The sequence below is a fragment of the Ascaphus truei genome, chromosome 9 (genome assembly GCF_040206685.1).
Source record: "Ascaphus truei isolate aAscTru1 chromosome 9, aAscTru1.hap1, whole genome shotgun sequence".
In the NCBI taxonomy this organism is placed as follows: domain Eukaryota; kingdom Metazoa; phylum Chordata; class Amphibia; order Anura; family Ascaphidae; genus Ascaphus; species Ascaphus truei.
Window position 1 is genome coordinate 56,676,739 of NC_134491.1, and position 13,418 is coordinate 56,690,156.

At 42.8% G+C, this 13,418-nt stretch overlaps 1 protein-coding gene across 3 annotated transcripts in view; it reads right to left on the reverse strand.

Annotated features, from left to right (window-relative positions):
- Positions 1-4,891: 4,891 nt before the first annotated feature.
- The window catches only part of LBHD2 (LBH domain containing 2), a 29,028-nt gene continuing 20,501 nt past the window's right edge, over positions 4,892-13,418 (reverse strand). For all 3 annotated transcript variants that reach the window (XM_075615014.1, XM_075615016.1, XM_075615015.1), the window contains exon 4: positions 4,892-7,425. In XM_075615014.1, the coding sequence (XP_075471129.1) occupies positions 7,358-7,425 (68 nt within the window). In that variant the 3' untranslated portion in view covers positions 4,892-7,357. The remainder of the gene's footprint in view (positions 7,426-13,418) is intronic.

A 13,418-nucleotide genomic window follows, 5' to 3' on the forward strand; every position in this document is an offset into this window, starting at 1 on the left:
CATACAAGCCCCGTCAGAATCCAGAAGTACTTCCATACAGAGACTATGTCGAGCAAAGACTGAGAGCAGAGAGGAGCTAGATAAAGCAGGAAGGTCCAATTAGGAACAGAGGCGGGACAGGAAGAGCTACAGGGAGACACTGCAGATTGGTGCAGGCATAACAGGCCAGGTGAGTCTTGTTGGTAACCTGAGTATGCTCGTGCAGTGTGCGGGGGCGGAGCCTGAGGTCCGGGGGACGGGAAGAAGAGTGTGCAGACTGAGCGTGCTCCGTAACTCGTGTACGCGCGTGAACCGAGCCAGTGGATGGTGCAGGTGTGCGTGCAGGAGGGCGTGGGCGTGCGCAGCTCTGTACAGAGGAATCACCGAGGGGAGTGATCCCGCGACGGCGGCAGGAGCAGGGAGCCCTGCGGGGAGGGAGTGCTCTGTGTGAGGAGCGTGGAGAACGCCGATTCCTGACACTCATGAATCTCATTCAAACATTCCTTAACCACCTGCAACCACAATTGAAGCAACTAATACCTGACAACCCAGGAGTTGGGATCTTCTACATGCTTCCCAAAATCTACAAACCAGGAAACCCCGGCAGACCTATTATAACAGGTATGGATACACTCACGGAACAAATATCAGGCTTAGTGGAGAATATCCTCAAACCTTTAGTCAGAAGCACCAACAGCTTCATACAAGATACCACAGATTTTCTCAATAATCTTAACAACATCAACCAACTACCATCCAACACACTGCTAGTTACCATGGATGTAGAATCCCTTTACAGCAACATCCCCCACAAGGATGGTATTGAGGCATGCCTGCATTTCCTTACAACATCTCCCCTGGATCAGAAATACAGCGCTGATGTAATTACCAAACTGATAGAATACATCCTCACACACAACTACTTCAGCTTCAACAAGGAACTGTACCTACAACTAATGGGGACTGCAATGGGTACCAAGATGGCACCGCAACATGCCAATCTTTTCATGGCAAATCTTGAACAAAGATTCCTAACTACATGCCTCCACAAACCCTACAAATACTACAGATACATTGATGACCTGTTTATAATATGGACAGAGGGTGAAGAAAACCTAAAACAATTCCACGAGTCCCTGAACTCAATCCATCCATCAATTAAACTGAAAATGGATTATTCGGCAAACCTAATAAACTTTCTAGATACTACAGTAACACTGAAAGATGGCAAACTACACATATCTGTATACAAGAAACCAACTGACAGATGCAGTTACCTCCACAACTCCAGCTTCCATCCCACTCATACAAAACGAGGTATCATACACAGCCAGGCTATAAGATACCACCGCATACTGTTGCGGCAGCTTTTATTCTTACAAATCACCGGTTTGTCCCTGGCTGGTTCCTGGAATGCGACGCTGTTCACCTGGCGCATGCCGCGTTCACCTTGCATTCCCAGCCGCGGGTCATGCCCGGCTGATGCGTTTATTGATAATGTTTCGGATTTTAATAGGCTGCAATGCTTCGCGTGTCCGCCAGATGGCAGAAATTCATGAATTGTAATGCGCCGAATCAGTAATGTGTCGGCTTGCAGGTGTTTCGTTTAAAAAAGATACTGTACCACAGTGTGCTATTGTAACTTGGCCTTGGCCTTGAGACTGAAGGAAGAGTTGAAAAAATGTATCAATTTAGGCTTTTCATATTAAAGAAACACAAAGACCAGTTTCAGTTTGTGTTACACTATTCTGCAGAGACCCACCGTGAGTGTTCAAGTGCAGCTCGCTTTCCAAAAACCTGACAGAAGAAACTTTGAAACGGGTAAGTCAGAATGAGCAGAAACCTGGAACCCACAACTCCGGTTCTGTTCGACCTAGAGGGCTCAGATTCGATCACCATGTAGTCCTAGTTGCGGCAGGATTGCATGGCAAATTGCGACCCTCTCGTGGCAACAGAACGGAGTCAGGGTGATGTTAAAGTCAGGTTTCTGCCATTGACTTGCATGGCAGAAAAAAAGCCACTTTGGTAATGTGCTTTTAAACTGTCTTTTGGTACCTCTGGTTCCGGGGGTCGTGCAAGGCTGATATTTTGCCACTATGGCAAGGGTCCTCCCGCATGAGGACCAGGCAAATTTCAACCCGCTCAGACCCACAGAACGGATTATGTTACATTATACTTATATACAGTATTTATATATTTTTATTTTAAAGATATTAAAGAATATACTGTATTGTATTTAAAACATGTGACTGTAAACCATAGTGACTGACAAATATTTTCACACCCTGATGAACAGTATCAGTGTACTCTCAATTCTCACAGTGCTGTGCACATCAGATTTACATTTCATATTCGAGAGGGGATTTTCCAAAGCATTACCGTTCAAACAACAGGCCTCTAAGGGTTGGGGGAGGGGGATGGTGTGATTAGACGCAGGCGTACTGAGTGTTTGTAGCTCGGCTATGGGCGGATTAAGAACACAATGGCAATATGCAGAAGGTTAACGACCCAGTGGAGAGAGGGGGTTGGTAGGATAGGGTGACTCAGCCGATTGACACTTGGCTAGGGAGGGATTAAAAACTCTGGAGGTGTGTGGCTGAAATAGTTAACAGCACTGTAATTTCAAAAGGCAATTCATCAAAGGCAATAATTTGATGAATAAACCCCCAAAGACAACCCCCAAATACAGTACATAAAAAGCAAGTCACTTTAACTCCCTGTGCCCCATGCACCAAAAATGTTTTGTGGCAGAAGAATTTAATAAAGGCTGCAGAATGTATTATTGTGTGTTGATGGTTAGAATTGCTGTGCACTTTAAATGTTACAACATTGTACAGTATTTGTAAATAAATGTTTTTGTACTGACCCCACCAATAAAAGAACATGTTGAATTGCCTCACATTGTTTCCATTTGCTCCTTTGACAGTGTAACAAATGTAGAGGCTTGCTGCACTGTTTTTTTACTGCCTGGTCGCGCAATTGGCGTAGGAACTAGGTCAATTGGCGTGGGAACTAGGTCAATTGGCGTGGGAACTTCTGTTCTAGGGCACCTAGAAATAAAATTCATTTTGCCCCTAGATGTTAGGAACCCCCTCACTTGACCCCAACAGGGTCCAAGCAGTAATGGCGGCGAGAAAGGGTCACGCCGGCGAGGAGGGTCCTACCATTGAGCGTACTGGCAGAGAAAGCTTTGAAACGGCTAAGTCAGAATGAGCAGAAACCTGGAACCCACAACTCTGGTTCTGTTCGACCTATAGGGCTCAGATTCGGTCACCATGTAGTCCTAGTTGCGGCAGGATTGCATGGCAAATTGCGACCCTCTCGTGGCAACAGAACGGAGTCAGGGTGATGTTAAAGTTCAGGTTTCTGCCATTGACTTGCATGGCAGAATAAAAGCCACTTTGGTAATGTGCTTTTAAACTGTCTTTTGGTACCTCCAGTTCCGGGGGTCTTGGAAGGCTGATATCTTGCCACTATGGCAAGGGTCCTCCCGCATGAGGACCAGGCAAATTTCAACCCGCTCAGACCCACAGAACGGGTTATTTTACATTATATTCGCTATAAAGGTACAGTTGGGGGGTATGATATTGTTACCCTTATACATTTACGTAGGACTCCTTCCAAATTAAAATGTAACCTAAAAGTATAGTCCTGTGTACTGCATCATTAATATACACAGGGACTGTTCCCTGCTAGCCACACAGCGGATTCTCCGGGACATTCTCCGACACGTATATTGCCACGGCGTTCTCGCTGCGGGTTTCAGTGACAATGTTCCTTCCTTCTTCTGGTTTCGATATCTTTACCCAATCGTGTTTCTTGCGCATTCAGTTTCCCTTCACTCCTCTGCCTGCGGCACCGCGCCGAAGCTGGAGATTTCAGTGTTAGGCGTCAGCATTTGTGACGCTATTTAAAATGTTAAATGCTTCAAATGAAAGAACAACCTTTTATTTTTACCACACACTTTTTTATTTTTTAGGATATTATATTCTTTTGGGGGTTAATTACCAAATAAAAATGCTGCGTGTGAGCACATTCCCGCCTGAGACAGGTCTGCAGCCTGCCTTCCCCATTATCTCTTTGCATACAGTGCTTCCACTGCAGCCAGGGATTCTGGGAAACTATATGCAAATCACTGTCACCTTTTACTTCTTATCCATTTTAACATGGAACCCCATAAGCTTCTGCCTGCCGTATTACACAGCATTTCAGCACAGCCTGTGTTAAAGTGTAGAGCCAGTAACCCTACTCACAGACAGCTATTTCAAACTTTTTGGGTCTCATCAGTGTGGGTGTCTCTGTGTGTGTCTGTGTATGTATGTGTGTGTCTGTGTGCATGTGTGTCTGTGTCACTGACTAATATATAAATATACTTATATTATCCACAAAAATCACACAGAATAGTACAACAAAAAAATTAAGCAAAAGGCCAAATGGCTGAAATAAAATATCCTCTGGATAAAGGACTTTGTCCCCAAACGTTAGGGCTCTCATACATTGTCAGCCCTTCAGCCTTATTTGTTTACTATTCTGCGCCATGTTTCCTGTGTGAACTTTGTCTGTACAGAAGTATATTTGCACCTCAGTCCATGTACAGACTCTAATGGAAGAGAGATTCCCGTTCTGATATCTCTTCCTCATTGTAGTAAGGACAATGCGACGTCACCACAATGTTCCCCTCGCTCTGGAAGATATAAACCCCATTAAAATGACGTCACGGGGAACCTAGCCTCCCAGCATACTGAATGTGGGCCTGAAACACACAGCAAATCCACCAATATACATTTCGAAGGTCACAAGCAATTGCATGATTCATTTCTACCAATATAAGTTCCTGCGTGGACCAGGGCATTGATGGTGACACAAAGTAGCTATTTGCTATGTACCCTTTTGATTAGAGGACCAGGAATAGTGAGCCCAGCACTCACTTGAAGTTTGATGCATTTTTTTTTTTTTAATTCATTAGTAGGCAATAATACATCAATCAACCTATTAGAAAACACAAACGAGAAATGTAAGCTAAATGGCTTTAAAACTTCATAGCTGACATACGTTACAATGATTCCAGGCAAGAGGAAGATGACTTCACAGCATATTGTATCGGGGCCAAAGTTCCAGGCATTTCAGTTATCGAGAAGTAATAAAACATGAACTCGCACATATGTGGGATTAATGAGTACATGTTTTTTTTACATCACATCCACGGGAGTCAGACAGGAAAAATATCTTCTAAGCACAAATAAATGCTTTGGATTCCTCCTGAGTAGACAGCAAAACAAAAAGCCCACTGTACAATTCACTAACACACAATGATGAACATACAGACCCATACATGCTTATATGATGTTATATACTGTACTGGTGCAATTGTGATCCTAAGCTTTTTGGCTAATATGGGTACTTGCATCCCTGATGCAATCAGTCGCAAGAAAGATCTTTCTGGGAACCAAAATGCTGACATGATCTCTCCTCTGTGTTCCTGATTAGATTCACTCCTATTTTCCTGCCCCTCTTTGTGTAGAGCAGGATTTCTCTAACCCTCTGGGGGTTCCCCTTTTTCACACGCTGTTGATACACAGAATATATTTGGCTTCTCTACATGTTATCCCAGCGCCTGAATGATTGTTTCTCGTTTAATAAACCTAACTTCATGGAACGGCATCACCAGGCTAACCCCTCTGTTACTTTTGGCATATCTTTGTACCCCTGCCTTAAAAAAGTAAAGGATTTCCAGTAATACCTATACAAAATAAAATATTTCTTAGCCTTTCAAAATATGTGAGCGGTGCAAAGCCAGTTTATTCAAATAATTGCTATGTGCGATGTTCCATTGCGGGAATGAGGCACAACACAGCTCAACCCGGGCAGAGGCCTCCTGTTAGTCAGAAACCTCATTTAAGCTGTTTCATCTCCTCCCACACACTCTGGAATTGCCTTCATTTTCAAATATTCATGAGCAATCCCAGTGCAGCTGCCTGATAAATCTGTCAGCATGATAAAGTTTGCTCTTGCACTAAATATTGCTTATTAAAAAAAACAAAAACAAAAAAACCCTAAATTTAGCACTAAGAAACACACAAAGTGAATGGTGGGTTTAGAAACTATACTGAGATTCTATAGAGTCATACTGAGCCACTAATTGAGCCAGCTGTGCTGAAGTAGGGATATCCTGAAAACCTGGCCTGTTTGCGGCCCTCAAGGACTGGAGTTGTGCAGGCCCGGTTTAGATGTTCATTCGTTCTCAGGATTATGTCTGTTTGCACAGATTTTCAAAATGTGTGCATGTAACGGTTCCTGTTCTTCGCACATACAATACAATAGGCTTTGGGTAGCTCCCTAGAACATTGAGACTTGTCTGTGTCAATACAAAAAAAGGTGTATTTATATCACTTGATAAAACGTCACAGTGCTAGTTTTATTAACAGCTAGTTTTAAAAAAAAAAAACGAGACGAAAGTGAGATGAAATTTGGGGGAAGTTCCATACTTAACCCCTTCTGTGCTGCAGGGTTCAGCAACTCATTGCAATCCTGGACACCAGATAAAATGTGGAACTGTACAGGGTTCATTCATTCTGTCACAATTAATGGAAAATTTGGGGGGATCTAATTTTAAGGGGAATGTAGTTTATAATAACTTGTATCGTTTCTTAAATGAAAAGCTATACACAATGGGGTTCATTAATGAGGTTTTTCCCCCCCAGCCGGAAACCAAGGATTACATATTGGCTGGGAGTAAAAGATTTAACTATAATTGCAATTTAGAGAGTTGGATTGGAACAGGCAAAATTAGCAGCTGCCTGAAACTTTGCAACCAACGACGAAAGGTTCCCTTCACTGCTTCATGTTATACGCGTATTTGGCTCTGGTCCTAGCGTTGTAATCTCCAGCTACACGAGTCACATTTAATCTAAACAGGAAGCAAAACTATGATAAACTCCGCCAAATGAGCCCTGCAAGTTTCTTGGAAATCTACAGTAACAAAGGAGGGAGTAGTGGGTATGATACCTTGTATTGGGCTAACAAGTACTGTAGTTGATATGTTAAAAGCTTTTGAACCTCTCAGGGTCAGGGTAACCCAATAAAGGACCCTGAGAGGTTGGAAAGCTTGTAACGTCTCAACTACTTGTTGGTCCAATAAAAGTTATCACACTCCCTAGTCCCTCTCCCTCCTTTGTTACTACATGGAAGAAAGGACCAACACGGCTACCCACCCTTCTTTGTTGGAAATCTTCAAGAACAGTTCAGTAACGTCCCAGCTGTTCTATACATGTGCTAACTAAACCATTGATATTTTAATAGCATTTCACTGCTCTATTTTTCCCTGGAATGTGTTTTCTCACACTAAACGTTAAAAAAACCCAGAGAATTTGTAAAGATTCTAATTATTATTTCCAGTTGCTCGGCATTCAGAATAACGCTCCTCTTCATGAGTTGAACGTGAAGCACCTGGAAAAAAAAGAGAGGAGAATTCAGAAATATAATTATTGAAGCCACATTTAAACTTAAAGGTAAAGAAGTATTTTAAAGCAACAATCCACAGTAGTTAATTTGATAATAAAAGTACAGTGTGCGACACATAAAGAACACTTACAGTATGAGCACAGTCACGTCTCAGACATCTCCCCAAACCTGCCTTACCCTATAATCACACAGCAGACGGTGCTTCTGCTGCCGCCAGGGATTATGGGTAATGACATGCAAATGAGTACTCACATTGTGTCACATTTTGCATGTTATCCACTTTAACATGGAACCCAGTCTCTGCTTGAAAATCTGTGCGAAACATAAGCTCAAAGGTACGCTAAAAAAAGGTAAGCATTCCATTTTTTTTACGCGAGGGGAAAGCTGAAAGGAAAACGGCACAGCTCCAAACACTCCCTAGTTCCTGAGATACATTCTGGGGAAAGTGCCACAGGTACGTCCTGGTTCTTACCTCTGGAAGAACTGGCGGAACCTTCCTCAGGAAGTATTTCTTTATTTTTTTATAATTACATTTTATTAAGATTTTTTTCATGTAAAGTACAAAACATTCTAAAAAAAAAATGATGGGGCACATGAGGGGGGTGGAGCAGGGTTGACACCTCTCTGGGTTTGACCCGTAGACTCCGGGTTTCGTGCACTTACCTCTGGGCTATGGGTTTAGCCTGTCAATCTCCGGGTGGCGGGGGGAGGGGGGATGGATTGATACGGCGGCGTCTCCAGCATTCTCCGGTATTCTTCTACAATTCCCCCTCCAACTGCAGTGAACATGGCTGCCATGGCAATGAGACGCTACGTGATGTCATGATGCTACGCGGAGTCACGTTGCCATGGCAATGCAGCATCATTTGACGCCAAACAGCCATGTTCACTGCAGTTGGAGGAGGAGGTGCAGCAGGATGCCGGGAGACGCCACCTCACCCCACCAAGTAGGGGATTATTTATTTTTTATTATTTTCTCCGGGTTTGCCTTCAGTAGAAGGTGGCAACTCTGGGGAAGGGGGGGGGAGGAAGGGGTGGGGGAGGGGAACATAAGAGGGGGGTTCCATTCTTACAGCATTTGTCTCCCATTGTCACAATAATATCTTTCCATCGGCAGATACAATTTACATGCCTCTGCATTACAGGGTTTAGATCAGGCCTGCACAATTTGTAAAGTGTGGCAGGCTGAACTGCTCCAAGGAAAACAGATTCGGCCGCACGGGTAAAACAGCATTTATTATTCAAAATGATACATTTCTTTACCATGTTTACTTGAAACAAAATTACATTTAAAATACTTTAATGCAAATTATCTAATTTCCTAATCATCTCACAAACTGAATGAGAGGTATTACACCTCTTTTCAGCAACAAGCTTGTTATATTCTTGGGTCAGTCCCCTTCATCATCATCATCATCATCATCATATCTCCCTCAGTCCCCCTCATCATCATAATCATAATATCTCCTCCCAGTCCCCCTCATCATCATCATATCTCCCCCAGTCCACATCATCATCATCATATCTCCCCTAGACCTCCTCCTCATCATCATATCTTCCCAAGCTCCCCTCATCATTATCCTATCATCCCCGGTCCCCCTCATCATCATCATATCTCCCTCAGCCCCTCGTCATCATATCTCCCCCAGTCCCATTCATCATCATATCTCCCCCTCCCCCCCACCCCCCATATGCCTACCTGATTAGGACTCACTCTGAGACAGGCAGGGAGGAGATGCTGATATGCTGCAGTGGCAGGCCCCAGAAGGTATTAAATTAGATGGTAGTCAGAGCAGGACTGCACAAGGTAAGAAGCGCGCTCTAGCAGCAGACACCGGAAGTTCCGAGTCACACTAATAGAGCGCGTCACACTGCTAGAGTGCGTCACACTGCTAGAGCGCGTCACACTGCTAGAGTGCGTCATACTGCTAGAGCACGCTCCTACCCTGCTGTCCTCCTCTGACTCAAATGATTAAGAGTGGACAGGGGAGACCGAGCTCTGAGGGGGGGGGGAGGAGGGGGAGAGCGGACCAAAGCCGCTGCAGGTTGCACATTGAGTCCGGGCGTATGTTGTGCAGGCCTGGTTTAGAGCAACACAATTCATGGTCATAGTCCCTCTGTTGGTGAGGCCGTCTAGTCTTTGAATACTCTAATCAGGATTTTAATATTCAGTGCTGTTTGGTTTGTTTACTGGTCAATTCGATCTTAACAAGAAAGAGCACCTTTTATTTTTTGTAAGTATAATTATTTTCAGTATTTAAATATACGGTAGTATTAATATTTACTCCCCTATCCAGGGCTCCCATGTTCTGTAGAATCTTTTTGTCGTATGCCTAATGAAGGAGGTACATTTCTCCATAAACATTACTTAGTTTATTCTCTGTTCTACGGGAAGGGGCCATGTGACTTTTCCAGGCAGCCGCTCCTGTGAAGATATGGGAGATCAAACGTCTCTGGTGTGATTGACATTCTCTATTGGTTTTGCTAGAATATATGTTAGTGGGTCAAGAGGTAGATTGCTGGCCACTGTTTCCTCCTTACAAGTCCAGGATCTTTTGATCATTGGACATTTCCACCATACAGTATATGGGCCATGTCTCCCTCCTGCCCACAATATCTCCAACAGAGACCAGAGGATTCGGGGTAGATTTGTTTTAGTCTTTGAGGAGACAGATACCACACAAATAAGATTTTATAGATGTTCTCTCTCGTTGTACAAATTGATGTTTTCGACGCATTGTCCCAGATATCCTCCAAGTCCTCTTGATTAACAGTATATCTAAATTCAGACCCTTGGCCCATTGTATTTCGGGAAACCAGGTGGTCCCTAGACCAGAAATTAAATTTCGGTCGGGAAAACTGCTCCTTTAAAAGGGATGTTAAAGTGAATAAGAAGAAGCGAAGTGCGGGAAATGCTCATTTGAATATCAATACCCAGAATCCCTGGCTGAAGCAGAAGCCCAGCTTTATGTGTGATTATGGGTCTTGGACAATGTGGGGACATGTCAGAGACATGCGAATGTACTCTTAAGTGTTCTTTATCATGACTAATATTATTGAGATTAGAAGTCTGTGTTCTCATTAGTTCTGTAACAGCCAAAAAAGCTGATTTTTTTTTCAGGTGTCGCCTTGATGTGCCATTTGCACAGCATTTGACCTTAATGGGCATGTCCTGATCTTTGTGGCTGGTTGATTTCAAGTGCTGGTTGTATTAAGTGTGCAGTTAGAGTGTGAGCAGGTGGTCTCTTTAGAGTCAAAGATTGCTGATCTGAAGATGAAACTTGCAATATTGAGGGACATTGACAATCTTGAAAGGTGTTTAGTGCTTACGGAGCAGACCCTTGCTTCGACTAGTGGTGCAGATGATGGCGCTGTTAGTGAGGAGCAGGTAGGTAGCTTGGTTGCTGTTAGTGAGGAGCAGGTAGGTATCTGGATGACAGTTAGAAGGGGAAGCAGGGGCAATAGAGAGAGGTAGGCCAGTTCTGAGCTTACCCACCCCAATAGATTTGCCATGTTGAGTGAAGATATTGGGAGTGTCAGGGCAGAAGTGGCAAGGCTGTGGGAGACCGATTCCTCTAGCAGCCAGGGGAATAGTTTCTCCAGCACAGAGGGGACTCAGGATGCTCAGATACCAAGGCAGATTGTGGTGGTAGTGGACTTCATTATTAGGAAGGCAGATAGGGCAATCTGTTGCCCTGACCACGTGAAACGAACGGTTTGTTGCCGCTCGGGTTCGGCACATTGTGGATCGGATAGACAGATTGTTGGAGGGGCTGGGATTGACCCGGCGGTTTTGGTACATGTTGGCACCAATGACAAAGTTAGAGAAATATGTAAGGTCCTAAAAAATGATTTCAAGGATCTAGGCCAAAAGCTTAAGGCAAGGACCTCCAAGGTAGTATTTTCTGAAATACTACCAGTGCCATGCGCTACCGCAGGGAGACAGTCAGAGATCAGGGAGGTTAATGCATGGCTAAGAAAGTGGTACAAGAAGGAGGGGTTTGGGTTTTTTAGAGCACTGGGACTCCTTTTTTGAGAGATGCCATCTTTATTCTAGGGAAGGATAGCACCTCAATGAAGAGGGATCTTCTGTGCTAGGGGGGAGAATGCTAAAAAGGCTGGAGGAGATTTTAAACTAGGATGGAGGGAGAGGGGAATGAAACAGATAGCGAACAAAATAGAATAGATGAGGAAACAAGGGGTTATGGAGGTACAATGGGGGCAAGTGCTAGTTTGACAAGCAGCTAAACACTTACAGTAAATAGAGATAATACTAGAAAACTTCTAAAGACTAAACCAAGTTGGCGCAGAAAGGAAGTAGCAGATAAGATAATAGTACAGGCTGAAAAAAAAAACTTAAATGCATGCTTGCTAATGCAAGAAGCCTGAGAGATAAAATGGGGAACTCATGACTGGGCAGTTAATTTAGAGGGTTATTCCCTTTTTCGAAAGGATCGAGCAAAGAGAAGAGGAGGAGTATGCTTATATGTTAAACCGGATCTAAAACCTATTATAAGGGAAGATGTTTATGAAGGGAATGATGAAAATGTAGAGTCTTTGTGGATAGAAATTAGCAGTGGAGGTAAAAGTATAAAGAAAATGTTTGTAGGGATATGCTATAAACCACCAAATATCTGTGAGATTGAGGAAGCTAAAATACTTTTGAAAACGGAGAAGGCATCAAAACTTGGTCATGTTTGCATAACGGGTGATTTTAATTATCCAGACATAGACTGGGGCAATGAGAATAGCATTACAACAAAAGGAAACAGGTTTTTGGGGGTGCTTAAAGACAATTATATGACCCAAATTATTGAGGAACCAACCAGGAGAGGGATAATACTGGATTTGGTCATATCAAACAATGTAGAAGTAATAACAAATATTCAAGTCCTGGAACATTTGGGTAACAGTGATCATAACATTGTCTAATTTGAATAAACTGAGGACTATTCTACAAGTAATACATTGGGATGATGTTTTTGCAGGGAAAAATGTAGAAGATAAATGGACAGTCTTTAAAACATTGGTAGAAAAGCACACTTATCAGTGTATACCCTTGGGTAATAAGTATAAAATAAATAAGTCAAAACCAATGTGGCTAAATAAACAGGTAGGGGAGGAAATGGACAAGAAGAGACAGGCATTTAGATTCTTTAAGTCACAAGGGACGGAGGCATCATATCACAATAATAAGGAATGTAACCAAAATTGCAAAAGTGCAATCAAATTAGCAAAAATGGATAATGAAAGGATTGCAATAGAAAGTAAGATCAACTCTAAAAAGTTCTTTAAGTAGCTTAATATAAAAAAAAATGAGAAAAGAAACTATGGAACCCTTTCAGTGTGAGATGGGTAGGCAGATTATTGGAGATAAGGAAAAAGCAGAGGTATTAAACAAATTATTTGCCTCTGTGTTAACCAGAGAAGAATCAATTTCAATTGTAGTGCCGCAGGAGGAAGCCACAACCTCCATATTAATGACCAATTGGTTAACTGAGGAAGAAATTCATAGGCAGCTTGAAACATTTAACGTAAACTAGGTACCTGGCCCCCCGATGGCATACATCCAAGAGTTCTCAAGGAGTTAAGCTCAGTAATAGCCAAACCATTACATTTAATATTCAAGGACTCCATTTCCACAGGCTCAGTACCACAAGATTGGCATAAAGCAGATGTGGCGTCTATATTTAAAAAGGGAACTAGATCACAACCGGGAAATTACAGACCTGTAAGCCTGACTTCAATAGTGTGGAAACTACTTGAAGGTTTAATACGGGGTAATATTTAGGAATACCTAATGGAAAACAAAATTATTTGTAATAGTCACATGGATTTATGAAGGATAGATGATGCCAAACTAAACTTATTTCTTTCTTTGAGGAGGTAAGTAGGAATTTAGACCAGGGTAATGCAAATGATGTGGTCTACTTAGATTTTGCAAAGGCTTTTTATAAGGGTTCCACACAAGAGGTTGG